The sequence below is a fragment of the Coenobita brevimanus genome, chromosome 93 (genome assembly GCF_032717465.1).
Source record: "Coenobita brevimanus isolate Jiangsu-jjx chromosome 93, ASM3271746v2, whole genome shotgun sequence".
Taxonomy (NCBI): Eukaryota; Metazoa; Arthropoda; class Malacostraca; order Decapoda; family Coenobitidae; genus Coenobita; species Coenobita brevimanus.
Genome location: NC_137046.1, coordinates 55768527 through 55787833, shown reverse-complemented (window position 1 = coordinate 55787833; position 19307 = coordinate 55768527). Strand labels below are relative to the sequence as shown.

Genomic DNA, 19307 nt, shown 5'->3' with positions numbered 1-19307 from the left:
GCCTTACTGTGCGGTGGTTGGCTGGAGCCTCAGTTGCCTGCGGGCTGCGTGAGAGAGGGGAACCCGGCCGCTCCTCCCTCTCTTGTTGCGCCATTTTTTACCTAGTGAACCACAGTGTTTTGGCTTTCGCTACTTTAATATGGCCCCTACCCGTGAATTGTCTAGTGAAATAATATCACAGATCATTGCTCTAAAGGAGGCAGGCCACCCCACGAAGGAAATTAGTGATTTGGTTGGTGTGGCTCGGTCGACATTGCGGAGATGGTGTGCGCGTTACCAAGTGGAAAATAGTGGTGACGTTCCTACAAAGAAACCACAGTCTAGTAGGCCCAGGAAAACTTCCCCGAGGTCTGTTAATGTGCTAAAACGTGCAGTGGTGTCTAATCCTCGTGTGACTGCAAGGAGAATTAAGGAGAGCAACCCGGAAGTGTCTGGCGAGGTTTCAGTGTGCACTGCTTCTCGAAGAGTCTATGAACTTGGTTACACAAGCCACAGGCCTGTGCGAGAAAGCCTCTTCTTACACGTAACCAGCAACTTCGTAGGCTTGCCTTTGCTGACAAGTACCTTACCTGGGGTGAGAACCACTGGTTGACAGTGTTGTGGTCTGATGAGGCAACGTTTACCGTTACCTGTAATCGAGGAGCGTGCATGTACCAGCGCAGAGGTAGTGATCCACTTGACCCCCGTTACATGGAGAGCACAGTTAAACACCCTGATTCACTAATGGTATGGGGTTGTTTCTCTGGTAAGGGGTTGGGGAAGCTTGTTGTGCTTCCCAGGAACTGAAGAATGAATCAGGACGTTTACCTGGAGATGCTTTGTGATCATTTACCTGAGTCCTTTTAGCTCACAGGTGCATGAGTGTTTCAGCAGGACGGTGCACCTGCTCATAAAGCCAAATCTGTCACCTACTGGCTTCGTGACTGCGAGGTCTCCTTCATGAAAGACTGACCAGGCAATAGCCCAGACATCAACCCGATAGAAAACCTCTGGTACCTCGTAAAGAAGAATCTCCAATGGAAGGACGTGAGCTCTGCCTAAGCTAGAAGCATCCATTCGTGAGTCCTGGGCAAGTATATCACCTCAGCACCTGAGGAACCTCGCCCTTTCACTTCCACAACGTCTCAGGTCCGCGAAGAGGCGCAAAGGAAACCCTACCAAGCATTAATGGTAATTATAATGCAAAATTTACATGTTCTTTCCATAGCTGAAAGGTTTGTTTTGTTGGGGGGGTGCCGGGCGTGCAATACTTTTGTCGAGCACTGTATATATACCTGTATATATATATAATATATATATATATATATGATGATATATATATATATATATATATATATATATATATATCTATATATATATATACACACACAGTATACTACTTAATGCTTTTTTTTCTGTTACAGGTGGCTTTACATTGACTGACAAGCCAAATGGTTTAGTGTAAGCCAAGAAACCATTTACAACGCTGGGTGGTAACCATATAACCAAACCATACGTGCTCCCTACGTGTCAAGTGGGTTGGTGGAGGGTTAGTGCCCCTCCCTGTAAAATTAATAACTCAGAGTCAAATGGCCACCCCGTACGGGATTATGGCGTCTGGCAATAGATAGATAAATAGAATATACAGGTATACCTCGATATGACACCCCTAGATGCAATACCCCAGCTTAATGATGGGGGCAGAAATACCACCATACCCCACCTAACGATGGCCAAACCGCGGTTTAACGATGGGTTTTAATTTTTTTTTACTGATTTTGATGATTTGGGCTAAAACTATGTGTTTAGGTTAATTTATAAACTGTTTTTAGACTTAGATTATTGTGTTTTAGCCATAGGTGGGGTGAACATTGTCAGTTTGGGGTACAGTTTACTAACCTTGATTTTTTCCAGACTTATATTTGACAATTTTCAGATTTTATTTGTTGGTTTTTGTCAGTTATTTACAGGTGTTAGGCTTAGCTTAGCTTCTTTTACAGCTGTTAGGCCATTTAGATTGACTTTAAACTTGTTCTAGGGCTCATTTGGGTAAGTTTTGGACTTGACTGGTGGAAACCCAGGGCTGAAAAATGCAACTCATTACTTCACATGTTAAATCTACTCCAATATATTGATACCCCGCCTAACGATGGGTTTTTACCTAACCAACTGCATCGTTAAACCGGGGTATAACTGTGTGTGTGTGTGTGTGTGTGTGTGTGTGTGTGTGTGTGTGTGTGTATATATATATATATATATATATATATATATATATATATGGTGAGTGTAGCCTATACACTGTATATACACTGTACTGTATATGGCTAGTGAGGGAGTGATCGCCCTCTACCTACACAGATCAAAAGCCCTCGGGAGCAGGGGGGTGGTTGCTTTCTCAGGCAGAGGAACTCCTTGAGAGTGAAATGGCTGGGAAGCATGCCGGCACGTGACTGGCTACAGCAAAGCTGGGTCTTTCGGGTGTGGGCAATCAGGCAAGTTAGCTGCCTACTGCGACTGCAACACATTGGCGAGGTGTTCAGGAAGTTAGCCAAAGAAACCTTGATGGACTCTGAAAGAACAATAATGGCCCCCAGTCCCGTGCAGCCCTTAAATGGGCAGAGGGTGCTAAGAATCTCACGGTTGCCTCAATTACAATCTAATTCATTTGTTAATGCAAAAAATACAATTAAAATTGGTAAATGGAATGTGAGAACGCTAAATCATGACGGTAAAATCGATGAGTTAGTGAAGGTTTTTCAAAATTACGGACTTGATATTTGTGCTCTGACAGAAACTAGATTAACTGGAGTCGATAAGTTGGATTTGGAGGATGGTATACGTTTATTGATATCTGGCCGACAGGACGGAATGCATTATCAGGGAGTAGGATTGTTGCTGGGTTGTAAGGCAAATAAGGCTTTATGTGAGTGGGATCCTATAGATGAGTGATTGTTATACGCACGGTTTAAATCAAATCATGGCAACATCAGTCTGTTTGTGTGTTATGCACCCACTAATGATGCACTCGATGAAAGGAAAGACACATTTTATGAAAAGTTGCAAGAAGGAGTAGGAAGGGTACCTAGACATGATGTTTTGATCTGCGTTGGAGACTTTAATGCAGTAATGGGCTGTTCAAATGAGGGATTTGAGGCATGTATGGGTAAGATGGGAGTTGGTAGTAGGATGAGTGAAAACGGAGTGAGGTTTGGAAGCTTCTGTCTAGCAAATGACTTAGTCATCGGGGGCACACTCTTTCAGCATTGCAGTATACACAAGACAATTTGGGTGTCGCCGTGTGGAAAATATAAAAATCAGATTGATCACATCGCTATCAGTAGGAGGCATAGAAGTTCTCTGCTAGATGTTCATGTTAAACGGGGAGCGGATATTGGTAGTGACCATCAACTCAGCATTGCAAAAATAAGGTTTAAACTTAAAAATCAGAAGAAGGAAAAATCTGGTGTTGGTAGATACGATATTGTTAAGCTTAGAAGGGAAGGAGAAGAAAAGGAGGAATTCAGATTAGAATGCAGAAATAGGTTTTTGGTGTTGGAAACGTTGGAAGAGGGGGAGAGAAGTGTAGATGAGATGTGGGAGGATGTGAACAAAGTTTTGCATGAGACTGCTGAATGTACGATTGGAAGGAGACATAGATTCAGGAGAAAGAAATGGATGTCAGAGGAAACGTGGGATATGATAAAAAAGAGAGGTGAGGCTAAATTGAGGAGTGAGATGCAATGCGTTGATGAACGAGAGATTGAATTAGCAAGAGCTGCGTACTGGAGTTTGAATTCAGAAGTAAGAAGGTTAGCTAGGAGAGATAAAAGAAGATGTGTGGATGAAAAGGTTGCAGAGACTGAAATCTTAATAAACAAAAATGATGGACAGAGTCAAAGAATAGCATATGAATCGATTAGAGAACTGAGTGGTAATGCAGGTAAACGCAAGGAAATACCAGTTAGAGACAGGGAAGGAAATTTATTGACCAAAGATGGAGATATTAAAAATAGATGGAAAGAGCATTTTGAGACAGTTCTTAATAGACCAATACCACCAGAGGAGGATATACCATCTGCTCAGGAAGATTTAAATATAGAAACAGGAGAGTTGAGGCTTGCAGAAGTGGAGAAAGCAGTAAAACAGTTAAAGAATAATAAGGCACCAGGGGAGGATGGTTTATTTCCGGAAATGTTTAAAGTGGAGGGGGATAGATTAATAATGATCTTGACCAAGCTATTCAATAAGATATGGGTGACGGGGTTACTACCATCAGTTTGGAAGAATGGTGTAATTGTTAAAGTTCCGAAGAAGGGAGACCTGAGTGAATGTGGTAATTGGAGGGGAATCTCTTTGTCACCGATAGCTTTGAAAGTTTTCAGTAGAGTGTTGTTAAATAGGTTGGAGCCGGTGGTAGAGGGTATTCTGAGGGATGAACAGGCTGGTTTTAGAAAGGGACGTGGTTGCAATGATCATATCTTTATAGTCAGGCATTTGATACAGCAAGTTAATGAAATGAGAGTACCGTTAAGTCTTTGTTTTGTTGATTTTGAAAAGGCTTTTGATAGTGTTTCGAGAGAGACTATGGGGAAGATCATGAGACATTATGGAATACCAGAGGAGTTTGTGAGGGTCATTATGAACATGCATGAGGACACATTTTGTAAAGTGATGGTTGATGGTTGTCTGAGTGATTCGTTTGAAGTCAAGTCCGGAGTAATTCAAAGTGGTGTTCTATCGCCTTTACTATTTATATTGGTCATTGATTACATTATGAAACGCGTTGGAACAGAAACCGGTGCAGGTATACTTTGGGGAGAGAACAGGAAACTTTTGGATTTAGATTATGCAGATGATATAGTTTTGATTTGTGATGGGCCAGAAGAGATGCAGAGAGTGTTGGACTGTTTGGTGAGTGAAGGTCGCAAGGTGGGTTTGGTTATTAATTGTGGAAAAACTGAAATAATCAATATGAATATGGAAAATGCGGAGGAATGTGTAATTGGAGGTATGGTTGTAAAGCAAGTTGATAGGTTTAAATATTTAGGTACTTATTTAGCCAAGGATGGTTCTTTGAACTTTGAATTCGAGGAAAGGTTAAAGAAGGCTAATCAGGCAATGGGAATGCTTAAAAATATTTGGAATAATAACAATTTTTCTGTGCATACAAAAATCAAACTTTATAAGGTAATGGTTAGGAGTATCTTAATTTATGGACACGAGTCTTGGTACAGCACAGTGACTATGGAAAATAAATTCTTGGTGTTTGAAAATAAAGCACTTAGAAGAATATTAGGAGTTAAGTGGTGGGAAAAGATACCAAATACAGTAGTAGAATTAGAGAAATAACGGGAGTGCAGCCGATCGATGAATATGTTAGATTCTCACGATGGAAGTGGCTAGGACATGTGTATAGGAGACAGGGAATAGTACGAGGTACACCAGGGTGGGTGGCACTTGGTAGGAGAGGTAGAGGAAGGCCAAAAGAGACGTGGGTGAGGACAATGAGACGGGAAGCTGGAGATGAGTGTTGGGGAGATCTTGAGGAGTTAGCACAAGATAGGATGTGGTGGTGTGAGTTCATCGAGGCCCTATGCATCCCCGAGGGTGCCACAGGAAATGATTGATTGATTGATTGATTGATTGATATATATATATATATATATATATATATATATATATATATGTACATGCTGTATAAATATATTTGTCATTAAAATCTCAAAACCATCCAGATCAAAACTATGACCCGAAACTAATGAATGTTCCCTAATTTTTGAGAAAGGAATGTGTGTGTGTATATATACATATATATAAATATATATATATATATATATATATATATATATATATATATATATATATGTATATATATATATATATATATATATATATATATATATATATATATATATGTATATATATATATATATATATATATATATATATATATATATATATATATATATATATATATATATATATATATATATATATATATATATATATATATATATATATATATATATATATATATATATATATATGCTGTATAAACATATTCGTCATTAAAATCTCAAAACCATCCAGATTAAAACTATGACCCAAAACAAATGAATGGTCCCTAATTTTTGAGAAAGGAATGTGTGTGTGTGTGTGTATATATATATATATATATATATATATATATATATATATATATATATATATATATATACTCATACTGTATGGTATACACTGAATATATATAATGATAAATAGATAGATAGATAGATAGATGGATAGATATATACATACTGTATATATATATTTGTCATTAAAATCTCAAAACCTTTCAGATCAAAACTATAACCCAAAACAAATGAATGGTCCCTAATTTTTGAGAAAGGAGAGAGAGAGAGAGAGAGAGTGTGTGTGTGTGTGTGTGTGTGTGTATATATATAATATATATATATATATATATATATATAATATATATATATATATATATACAGTATATACTGTATATAAATATATGAATTATCTAAGAGGAGCCTGTGGAGTCACATGGAGAGACAGGCTGACGAATGAGGATATAAAGGAGCGTTGTGGTGTGGATGTGGATGTGACGGGAAGCGTTATGAGGAACACACTGAGGTGGTTTGGCCATGTGGAGAGGATGGAGGGTGAACGACTGATGAAGAGAGTGTATGTGAGTGAGGTGGAAGGGGGAAGAGGGAGGGGGAGGCCGAGGATGAGATGGAGGGATGGGGTGGAGAGGTATATGAGAGAAGGGGGTGTGAGTTGGGAGCAGGGCAGTGAAATGGTGGGGGACAGGGTGACTTGGAGGCGATTTGTTTGTGGCCACCCCAAACGGGATTGTGGCATCTGGCAATAGAGATATATATATATATATATATATATATATATATACTCTTCTTTTTGCCTGTAGGTGACTCTACATTGAGTGACAAGCCAAATGGTTCCCTGTACACCAGGAAACCATTTACTACGCTGGGTAGTAACCATCCATCCATCATCCAATCCTACACTGCCCCACGAGGAGCGTAGGAGCCTGAGGCTAGGCAGTTGGTCTCGACAATTAAGATGAGAGTGACCAGTCTCACTCATCCCTGAGTGGCATTACATGAGCAATCAACCCCAACCACCCCTTGGATATAAACCTTCACCGGCTCAATCCGACTGGAGCGCAATAATTACCCACTAAACCACCAGGTGCCAAAATTTGGTTATATGGTTACCACCCAGCGTAGTAAATGGTTTCCTGGTGTACAGGAAACCATTTGGCTTGTCACTCAGAGTCACCCACAGGCAGAAGGAAAAGGAAAGAATGAAGGAAAGAAAGACAGAAGAGGGAATGTAAAGTCACCCATAGGCAGAAGGACAAATAAAGAATGAAGGAAAGAAAGACAGAAGAGGATGGAAGGAAAGAAGGATGGGTAGTAACCATATAACCAAATTTGGTGCCTGGTGGTTATTATTGCGCTCCAGTTGGACTGAGCAGGTGAAGGTTTATATCCAAGGGGTGATTGGGGTTGATAGCAAATGTAATGCCACTCAGGGATGAGTGAGGCTGGTCACTCTCATTTTAAATGCCGGGACCAACTGCCTAGCCCTGGGCTCCTACGCTCCTCATGGGACAGTGTAGGATTGGATGATGGATGGATGGATATAGTATATATACTGCATATATATATATACATATTTATTTATATTTATATACAGTATATCCATCCATCCATTCATCATCCAATCCTACATTGCCCCATGAGGAGCGTAGGAACCTCACTCATCCCTGAGTGGCATTACATGAGCAATCAACCCCAAACACACCTTGGATATATACCTTCACTGGCTCAATCTGACTGGAGCACAATAATTACCCACTAAACTACCAGGCGCCAAAATTTGGTTATATGGTTACCATCCAGTGTAGTAAATGGTTTCCTGGTGTACAGGAAACCATTTGGCTTGTCATTCAGTGTAGAGTCACCCACAGGCTGAAGGAAGAGGAAAGAATGAAGGAAAGAAAGACAGAAGAGGGAGTGTAAGGTTACCCATAGGCACAAAGATAAGGAATGAAGGAAAGGAAGACAGAAGAGGATGGAAGGAAAGAAGGATGGAGGGAAGGAAAGGGCAGACACCCGAAAACAGCACTACACTGAGTGAGTGGACGGTGGATGCCCCCACTTCAGACAAAAAAAAAAAAAAAAAAAAAAAGACTGTGAGCAAGGAATCTTGAAATCCAATGATATGTGATTTTCAGAGCCAAACATGCTTTTCAGGGAGTATCATAATTGTCCAACTACACAGTGGAGTTTTATTACTGATCACAACTGTACTAAGAGTTAATAACAACTGAAATTACTTACTGATAGGCTGAGAGTTGCTGCATCACATCTGGGTACAAAGTGAGGTGGTCCTGCAATGCTGCCCATGGCCCTTGCACACACACTGCCTCAACACACTCTACCAAGCTGTGTTTGGTTTTGGTAGTCTTGCTGTTTTCTGAAGAAGCCACAAATTGTTATCTTTTTCCTAGTACGGTATTTATACACGATGTCAGAAATATTATTGTACCACCAATATCCTCATACTATTTTCCACTAATATGATCACATTATTTTGGTATGCAAGGTAAAGCTGTGAGATGGATAAACAGAGAGAGCAGCAGTCAGGTCAAAAGCCAAATGGAGAAGCTGAAAGAATAACGAAGTGGCAAATACTACCAGGGTAAAGTGGTGGGGGAGCTGAAAACAATGAAGTGGGAGCAAATATGGACCTGGACAACTTGCAGAATGCACAAAGGGAAGGTTTAGTCAGGAATGCAAAAGCTGTGTGAGGTAACACAATGTTAGCAAATACATACACCTTGGTCCCAATTAATGCGCCTTTATGGAGGATGTGCAAGCACGCACTATTTGATGTCACACTAACTGATACACATAACTTATTGGGGAAAATTCATTTGGTGGATGAGTGACTCCAACGTTAGGGGTTAAACATTTAAATACTGATAGCCTAATCACACTGGTACTGAATAACAGTATACATATGGTACATACATACACACATGTGTACACATACCCTCGACGAGCTGGTCTCATCCAGTTTGCTGCCTCTCTCTCTCTCTCTCTCTCTCTCTCTCTCATAAATAATACAAAGTAATGTACACCCAAATTAATTGCGACCAAGGTGTATGTATAGGTATGTGTGTGTGTATATATACATGTGTGTATATATATATATATATATATATATATATATATATATATATATATATATATATATATATACATATATATATATATATATATATATATATATATATATATATATATATATATATATATATATATATATATAGTGATATAAGAAAGGTAAAAACACAAGCATTGGAGAGAGAGATGGTGCTGGTCATGAATAGTGAAGGATTGAGTATCTCAACTCTAATGTTTGCAGATGATACAGAGCTGCTTGCAAATAGCAGACAAGAGCTTGGCAAACTGGTGAAGAGTTTTGTAGATGTCTGTGAGTACCATGCCTTAAAGGCAAATGATAAGAGTTGGTGAGAGTTGATTCCCAGTGTGATGTTATGGTGAATGGAACATCATGAACTGATGAGAGAGTTTAAGTACATGGGTGCAGTGACAAAAGAGAGGTAAATGTGTATATGAAGTGGAAATTTGAGTGGTACAGAGATGGAAAGTGGCTGGTGCTATGAAGGCCTTGATAAGAAGCAGATGTGCGAATGTGGTAGCTGCAAAAGGCTTGCATGAATGAGTTTTAGTGTCTCCTTTAACATATGGGTGTAAGACTATGGTGTGGCATGAAAATGAAGTCAAGAGTATGAGCAGTGGAATTGAGACTGTTAAAGAATGTGTGTAGAGTGCAGAGACTGGATAAGATAAGGAATAATGTGATTAATAAACGATGTGGAGTAAGTAAGTGTGTGAACACAAGAGCTGAAGAGTTTGTGCCTAGATGGTATGGGCATGTGGAGAGAATGGGAGTGAAAGAGTGGTGAAGAGGGTATACCTGAGGAAATTTGCACTTGGAAGGAGGTGTGGTAGGCTTAGAAGGTAGACAGATTTGGCAAATGGGTAAGTAAGGTACAGGAGCTAATGAGGTCAGGGAACTGACAAGCAATCAAACTTGCTGAATGAAGTTTAAACAGAGGTGTGTAAGACCAGAGTTTGGCACCCTCAGTCATCATACAGTACTGACTAGGTCAGACAGGTTAATGTGAAGCCAGACGCGGAATGCTTTTGACTTATCAGGTAGAACCAGGATTCCGGGGGCCTGAATGATGAGTGAATGGAAAAGTGGCTCATTGGGCAAACTTTGGTTAGAATCTAATTCTAAGTATTTTTCTGGTACTCTGAACCCTACCTTGCCCCACCCTGGGATGGGAAAGGAGGTCTTGATGATGATGATGATGATGATGATGATGTCAATGATAAGTAAAAGGGGTGGGGTGCATCAGAAATAGGAAAGGATGGCTCAAATTAGAACTCTAAGCACAGTACCCAGTTAAGTGGGTCTTCAACCCATTCACTTATCCTTCAAGCCTAGGAGGACCTTGATACCTACTGTACTTGAAAATGATTAGCCTATTCCAATATAGCTGACAGGATATACAAACAACAATTCACTGACAGCTGCACCTCCACTCAAGAGCTGCAGTTTCAAAGCAGAGGAACCAGGAGTTAGGTTCTCTAAATAAAACTAAAGTAAACTGCTTCAAACTTTTCCTGGCTGCTACAGAAAACTCTTGGTTAATTATTAAGTTAACAGTCTTATTTTGGTGGTAGGTGGGGGAACTCACCATCCACTCACTCCATGTAGAGCTGCTCTCAGGTGGCTGCTCTTTCCTCTCTTCCTTTTTTCCTCTTATGTCGTTCTTTTCTTCATTCTTTCCTCATCAGTCTAAGGGTGACTCTACACTGAGTGACAGGTCAAATGGTATCCTGTACATCTGGAAACCATTTACAGTGCTGTGTGGTATCCATATAACCAAGTTATGGCACCTGGTGGTCTGGTGAGTAATTAAGGTGCTCCAACCAGATTGATCCTGTGTTGGTTCATATCCAAGAGGTGGCTAGGGTTTATTGCTCACGTAATGCCACTCATGGATGAGTGAGGATGGTCACTGTCATATCAAATGTTAGGACCAACTTGCCTAGCCCCGGACTCCTCCGCTCCTCATGGGGCAACACAGGTTTAGATGATAGATGAACAGTCTTCTTTCTGGATACTGTATTAAGCAAGCCAAACCTAACAAGATAACCTAACGATCTGGGCAAAATACAGTACCATTGCTACATCAGCCCTAACCTTGGCATACTTCAGCCACAGCCATGAAAAAGAGTGGAATAATAACAGCATAAAGCTTTCACAGTTTGGTTAAGTGTTGCTGGGTTTGGTCTGAGTAATATCTATAAATACAGCTGGCTGCACAAGTCCATCCATCCATCATCCAATCCTAAGTTGCCCCATGAGGAGTGTAGCAGCGCAGGGTTAGGCAAGTTAGTGCTGACATTTAAGATGAGGGTAGCCAGCCTCTCATTCCTGTGTGGCATTACGTGAGCAATAAACCCCAACCACCCCTTGGAGGTAAACCTTCACCAGCTCAATCCGACTGGAGCGCCATAATTACCCACTAAACCATCAGGCACCAAAATCTGGTGATACAGTTACCACCCAGCATAGTAAATGGTTTCCTGGTGTACAGGTAACCATTTGGATTTTTCACTCACTGTAGAGTCATCCACAGGCAGCAGGAAGAGGAAAGAATGAAGGAAAGAATGACAGAAGAGGGAGTGTCAAGTCATCCATAGGCAGAAGGAGGAGGAAAGAATGAAGGAAAGAAAGACAGAAGATAATGAAAGGAAAGAAGGATGGAGGAGAGGAGAGGGCAGACACCCAACAGCAGCACTACATTGAGTGAGTGGATGGTGAGCGCCCCCGCCGTTGCACAAGTAAACTCAAGAATTACCGACTGTGAAAACTTACTTATTGGTTTGTTGTCGGGGAGCAGCTCCTCAAGCTGTCGTTGCTTCTGTTCAACTTCTGAAGTCAGTTGCTTTACTTTTAATCCCAAGTGATGCAGCTGGATAAACAGTGGTGTCACCCAGTGATGCCTGAACTGAAAACATTACAAGAAAACTTAAAAGTTTCTGCAATATCACATCAAGTTCCAGGATGGTCCAACCAAAGATATTAACTTCAGTAAATGAAATAATAAAATTATTAAGAACTAGGTTTGACAGATGAAGCAGACTTGGATGACACTAAGTTCATCTGCATGACAAAGCAACATGTATCGTAATAAAAAGTAAACGGCTGCAGTAAACAATTTACAAGAAACTGAGATTCCAAATGGCAATTAATTCCCCCCACTAACTAAAAAGTGCCTCCATACGCAGCATCTGATTCTTAAGTGCCTCTTTAACAGATGGCAACTCAACTGCATCAATTATACTTTTCATATGCACTGATGTTCATCTTTACTGCATAATTTCCAAGTTCCTTCTTACAAACTGCAGAAAATATTACATAATACTGGTACTGTAAGCCTACTGGTATGAATGAACTACTGGTACTACTTACCAGATCATTTGATAAACGATTAAGCTCAAATTCCCATCTGTATGATAAACTGTTTAGCTTAGAGGCCACTTGAAGATTAACACTCTGCTTCTCTCCACTCCATGCAACCTTCATATTCATCTTTGTCACCTCTGACAGCACCAAGCTTGATATTTCTCGTATACCTGCTTCTATGCATGGGGCCCATTCCTGCAAGTAATGAAAATTATACTACATTTCTTTTAAAATAAAGTGCAGTATAAATACAGCATGCATAAATAACACATTGCAATTTATTTTTCTCAGTACAGTACAGTACTATATTGTACTTTAAAGGATTAGGTTAACAAACCACTGTAGTGTGCAATACAGTACATTTGTTCTGGTAAATCAAGGAAGATCAGTATAATCCAGTAAAGAATCAACAATCTATCCTCTGACACCCAACAGTGTTTCCATCCACAACAGATGGCAACAAACACCTTCACATATCACTACAGTCAAGACTCGCTATATGATGGGGTTACTTCAGGTGAAAACCCATCACACAATGATTATCGCATACAGTATATACTGAAGATGACATAACATGGGTTCAGTAGGGATAGGGATGGGTCCTATGAGCACATTAAAAAAAAAAAAAAAAAAAAAAAAAAAAAAAAAACATTTTAAGCCTGCCCTTGGTATCCTTCAGTAACACCTTGTTTTACGGAAGGAGTGGCATCCTTGCCGTATGTGATTTCCAAGCCACAGGATTCGGTATGTCACACACAAAGTTTATCGCTTCACTTCACACTGCACTATATGTTATGCACTTGCACCTTTCTTTGGGTCAGCCATGGCTTTCATGTACCGTACAATATGAAACAAAAGGCAGATGATCACAGCCAACATAAACACTGGCCAGCCATCTTCACTTAGTCACCTGAATGGGAGGCACCATTATCACCTGACTAGGAGGCCATGTTTTAAAATCTCTCATAGTTCTCAGAAATTAGTGAAAGTCATCTGCTTCATGGAATGATAACTTATTCATTGGGTTATCCTTAAAGAGACATAAGAACACTTTACTTGCAGTTTTCTTTTCTTTTTTTTAAACCTTACCTCTGTGGGATTCTTTGAGTATTTTCTGACCATGTTTTCAAGTTTTGATGGCTTTTATTTAATTAAAAGATAGTGAAATCCATTTAAATATTCATGTCGGTTTACAATCCCCAACACCACCATAGACAGATGGATGCCACCTCGTCATGTGCGAAGACAGACAGACGCCATCTTAAAACACCACATTTGAACAAAATTACCCTTATCAGTGCCTATTAATCAAAACCTAACCTAAACTTTTGTAACTTAATCCAATGTTATTTAGCTATCCTACTCTATCCTAACCTATTTGAGGACAAACTGTAGGAGAGCTCCCATTAATAAAAAAAAATTTTAAGTCAGGGATTATCGTTTGTAATTGTAAATTCATTTATGACACCCGGATTCTGTGGAAATATTATTTATGTTCCTAATAACTGTATACGGCAATGCATTCACAACACCTAAAACCTGCGAACATAACATGTTACTCAAGAGCATGAAGTTAGGTTTGATGAAACTGAAGGTGACATCCCAACAGATGATAATGGATCACTTCAGACCAGAAACTCATCCATCCCCAAATTGTTCAGGTTAACTGGGTTAGGTTAATTTAGGTTTGGCTGAATTAGGTCAGGTTAGGTTTCATCATATTAGGTCAGATTAGCAGGGACGAACAATTAGTGATGGATTGGCTGGAGCTGAATCAACCAAAATGGACATGCTGGGTGGTTTGCATATAAAACTGGTGGTTTTACAGCTGACATCTTCAAAATTATGCATTTCCATAACTTTTTAAAGCTGTAACAATGAAAATTACATTACAGGTTGAGAAAAATATCTATCCATCTACTGCCAGACACCTTAATCCTGTAAGAGGTGGCCACAAACAAATCATTTCCATGTTGCCCTGTCCCCTGCCATTTCTCTGTCCTCCCTTCACCTCACACTCCCTTTCTCATATACCTCTCCACTCCATCTCTCCATCTCATCCTTGGCCTTCCCCTCCCTCTTCTCCCCCTCCACCTCAATCACATACACTCTCCTTGTTAGTCTCTTGCTCTTCATCCTCCACATGGCCAAACCACCTCAATGTATTTCTCCTAATGTTTTCTATCACATCCACATCCACACCACAATGCTCCTTCACTTCCTCCTATACAATTGTAAATACAGTATTATGCATGGGAGCTCTCCTCCAGTTTCCCCCTATTATTGGTTATCCAAACCAAACTTATCAATTCTTTACCAAATGGGTGCAGCCTTTCCATATTTTCTACTGAAATGAGTCTTTCACAAGTTACTTGTTATTTTTCATGGATTACCACAGCTACAGGGGATTTTTGTAAACTTACCTCTGAAAACTATAAATGAGGATTTAAAATGTGTAAATATTCAGCTAATGTCTACCAACAGCTGGCCATATTTTACGATCCTACCGCACATTTTTATACAGTATTTGAAAGCTGGGACAATTTGTAGTTTTGTACAACCATGAAATCTTGAAATTTCCTTTTGACAGCATAAACATCCCACCTTCTACTGTCGTTCTTACTAAATACTTAATCACTGCAAATGCACTTTTAGTACTACGTAGATAAAGGAGTGGGAGTGGAGGTTGTTCAGCTTGTAGCTCTGTCTGTTACTGAATCTACAGTATGTCCACACTAGTTTAAATTAGGGTAAATTAGATGCAATGAAGGATGCAGATAGGAGCTGGAATAAAAATGTTTCTGCTATGTTCCCCCCACCCAACCTCCACTCCTTATCTACCTGGTACTAAAATGTGCATATCGTTTCGTTTTTAAAGGCTCCAACATACTTGCATGTGTCGGCCTTGGTCACCTAATGGCGGCTCTCAATGCTGCACGATCCATTGCAGCCTCCCTGTTCAGTCCCTTATCCCTGAGGTCACACTTAATGACCTCGTCCCATGTCTTTTTCTGTCTACCCCTCATAACTCCACCCCCAATATTAACACTTCTCACCTTCCTCACCCGATTATCATCCTCCATCCTCTCCACATGACCAAACCACCTCAATCTACCTCTCCTCATCACAACACCAATACACTCCAGTCCCATCCTACCTCTCAACTCTTTCATCGTAAACCCAGCCCCTCCAGGCCTTGGACACAGGGATGCACTGCACATCCACCTAATCATTGTCATTTCTGTTCGTCTGAGCCGACGAATATCTTCCTCCTTCACTGCCCAGGTCTCACTACCATACAGCATTACACTCCTAACACATGCTGCATACAAAGACCCGTTAGCACGTAGGGAGAGCCCTCTCAATGTCAGGAGAGGCAAGAGCTCCCTGAACTTTTTCCAACCACTTCTCACCCTAGCCACAGAGCTAGCTCCAGCCCCACCTCCAGCACACAACATGTCTCCCAAATAACAAAACTCTTCCACACTCAAGAGATTCACCAGCAAGTTCAATCCTTTCACGTCTGACAATCTCCACCTGCTCACCCCGGCACGCCGTACACATAAAATCAGCATTATCTCGCAGTCTACCTCTGATACCACTACATCTCTTATGCACCCATTTATCACAAACACCGCACAAGATGGAATTACTTCCCACGCCCTCGTGGCAAACTGCACATGGCCACTCTCCCTCGTCTTTGACAGTACCGCCACCAACCCTCACGTTTGTTTTATCTGCATTTACCCTTAAACCCTTTTGCCCCATACCATCTCTCCACTTCCTAAACCTTTCCTCCGCCTCCCTTTCGTTCTCTGCAATCAACACCAAATCATCAGCATACAACAACTCCCACGGGAGTTCGTTTCTAAAGTCACGTGAAAGGGCTTCAAGTACCATGATAAACAACATGGGACTCAAGACTGACCCCTGATGCACACCAACATTCACGGAAAACTCATCACTCAAATCTCCATTCACTCTCACCTGGGTGTGAGCACCCACATACATGGCCATAACCATCCTAACCAGCCACTCCTCCAAGCCAAGCTTTCTCATTGCCCACTTCACCACCTCTGTAGGGACTCTGTCAAAGGCCTTTTCCAAATCAACAAAAACAAAATAAAGATCCCTTCTCCTACCAATATATTTTTTCTTAAGCTGTCAAACAATGAATATGGCATCAGTGGTCCCCCTAACTGGCATAAGCCCAAATTGCATCTCATCAATATTCACTCCTTCTCTAATCATACCTTCTAAAACTCTCTCCATTACCTTCATTATCTGATCTAAAAGCTTTATACCTCTATAATTTTCTCTTTCCAGGGCATCACCCTTCCCTTTATACACATTTACAATTACACTCTTCAGCCAATCATCTGGGACAACACATCAATTTTCATTCATTCACTGCCAGACGCCATGTATCCCAAACGGGGTGGCCAAGGGCTCAGAGTTAATTGTTTTACAGGGAGGGGCACTAATCCTCCACCAACCCCACTCGACATGTAGGGAGAACGTTATGCCAACAGCATCTGGTGTTCCCAGGCGGTCACCCATCCAAGTACTAACCACACCCAACGTTGACAACACACTCATAAATAATCCTATTTATCAGGTCAGTGGCTAAACTCACCCCTATATCGCCTGAGGCCTTCAACATTTCGGCAGTCAACCCAGACACACCTGCTGCCTTCCCCACCCTCATCCTGCCTATTGCCTCACTCACAGTAGCAGTATCAATCAAAGGCCAAGGGCCAGACACTGGATCTGCTGGCTCCAAACCTTCCCTGTCCCAGTCAAACTCCTCATTCAACAACTGGTTTTAATGCTCTCACCATGCATCTTTAAATATCCTCACTGTTCACCACTACCCTTCCTTCATCATTCTTCAAACACTGCTCATCTATAATATCCCGATTATCCCTCTTCACCTGACCTGCCACCCTAAATATATTTTTCCTTTCCCCATGATTTAGGTTATCAAATAATTGTCTCTGTGACTCAGACTTTGCCCTGTATACCTCTCTTCTAGCCTTACGCTTGGCAGCCAAATATTCCTCTTTGCTACCACCCTTCTCCCATTCCCGGAAAAGCCTTCTTTTCTCCTTAACGGCAGCTTCTACAGCCTCATCCCACCACCAAGTTACTTTATGTCTTGGTGGTCCTCTTGTCCAACCGCATGTTACATCAGTAACTCTCAAGAAATTGTTCTTGAGGGCTCTGTACTGTCATTAACGCCTCTATCTACAGCTCCCTGTTCAGCCACCACTCTCCTCAACTCGCTATAGAAGGCATCCCTTACTACTTGGTTTTTCAGCTTCCATATTTTCTTCCTAGGTACATAAGTCCTCTTTTTCATCACTTGTTCTTTAAGCACCATATCACAAATCAACAGTTTGTGCTGCTGCACACACTCCTCACTTCCTATAACTTTAACATCCCTCACTAACCTCCTATCGGCCCTCCTAACCAGAAAATAATCTATCTGACTGCTATTTCCCCCAGATTCATACGTAATATGTGATGATTAAGTATTTAGTAAAACTGACAGTAGATGGTGAGATGTGTATACTATACAGTATGGTACCGTACCATCAAAAGGAAACTTCGAGATTCCATGGTTGTACGAAACTGCAAATTGACCAAAAGCTGGCCGTCAGTTGCTAGTTAAGTTAGGTTTAGTGAAATCATTAAGTTTCCCATACCGGTAGCTTCAACATGGGATACATTGAAGTGTGCAGTCACAGTGATGGTTGGTAAACAGTACAGCCAGTCGGAGATATCATAAGTAAACATTGCCATGGGCGATCTGTCCGTTTCCTTAAACACCCCAAAATAGGTATATTTTGTTTTTTCCAATCACTTCTTGGAACAACGGTGAACAATCTTGCATATGAACCAAAAGTACGTACCTTAAGATTATGAATTTGTAATAATATAGGTGGAATCACCACGCCAACTTAGTAAAAAATTACCTTTAACCTAACGTAGGACTTTTGTAATTATATTTTCCTAGTTTATTGATGGGTCCAATTCATACTCAAAAATGCATTTCTATACACCTTTACAATGTCACTGAAGAAATTTAAAGAGGTGGTCCTATGTCTGCTTAAGGAATACCATCCATTATTATCAGCTTACCTCAGCTTTGTGTACTATATATTTGGCTCCTCTGCACTCTCCCCATAGACCACACCCGTCTGTCATCATCACCTGGTAGCCTCGGTCATCTGCCCACCATTTCGCCATCCACTCGATGCCTAGGCTCGGTAAGGGATCCCATTTGGCTTGTTCCACCGGTTCCCACTGTTTCAAACAAGCCATATGAAGACGACCGTTCTGTCAGCGAATGTGTAATACTAGACACCACCCGGGCCTGGACCGGCACGGTCTGCAAAATGTTTTGAACCGAGCCGAAATGTGACGTCATGTTACAATGATAACCGCCATGCTGGTTCAGCACAAGCATCCGACAAATGTCTTTTACAAAATCGTCTCCTGTTACTTTCTTGTGGGAGGAAGGTAGTCAGCATTTAGTGATGATTCACCTGCAACGGAAAGAAGAGCAATTAAAAGTGACAAGAAGGGCACATAAAGACAAAGAATGATAATAGTGGAGGAAGAAGTATGCAGCACTACATCGAGTGGATGATGGTCGCCGCCACCTACCACCACATAACAAGTAAGCACACGAGTCAAGGTGGAGACCTAAGGCGCGT

The 19307-nt window shown here is 40.9% G+C and overlaps 1 protein-coding gene across 1 annotated transcript; it reads right to left on the bottom strand.

Moving 5' to 3' along the window:
- Nucleotides 1-8347: 8347 nt before the first annotated feature.
- On the bottom strand, nucleotides 8348-18912 carry LOC145412541 (uncharacterized). The gene is made up of 4 exons (XM_080282442.1): nucleotides 18730-18912; nucleotides 12592-12780; nucleotides 11995-12127; nucleotides 8348-8487 (listed from the first exon to the last, which is right to left on the bottom strand). The coding sequence occupies exons 1-4, from the start codon at nucleotides 18910-18912 to the stop codon at nucleotides 8348-8350; spliced, it is 645 nt and encodes a 214-aa protein (XP_080138568.1).
- Between the last annotated feature and the right edge of the window lie 395 nt (nucleotides 18913-19307).

What these genes read in the sequence shown, in the direction of transcription:
- LOC145412541 (XM_080282442.1), bottom strand. Translation starts at nt 18,912, where the DNA reads ATGGCTTGTTTGAAACAGTGGGAACCGGTGGAACAAGCCAAATGGGAT. An exon ending in ATATAGTACACAAAGCTGAG is followed by an intron (nt 12,781 to 18,729) that starts GTAAGCTGATAA and finishes CATTACTTGCAG; the next exon opens with GAATGGGCCCCATGCATAGA. An exon ending in ATCGTTTATCAAATGATCTG is followed by an intron (nt 12,128 to 12,591) that starts GTAAGTAGTACC and finishes TAATGTTTTCAG; the next exon opens with TTCAGGCATCACTGGGTGAC.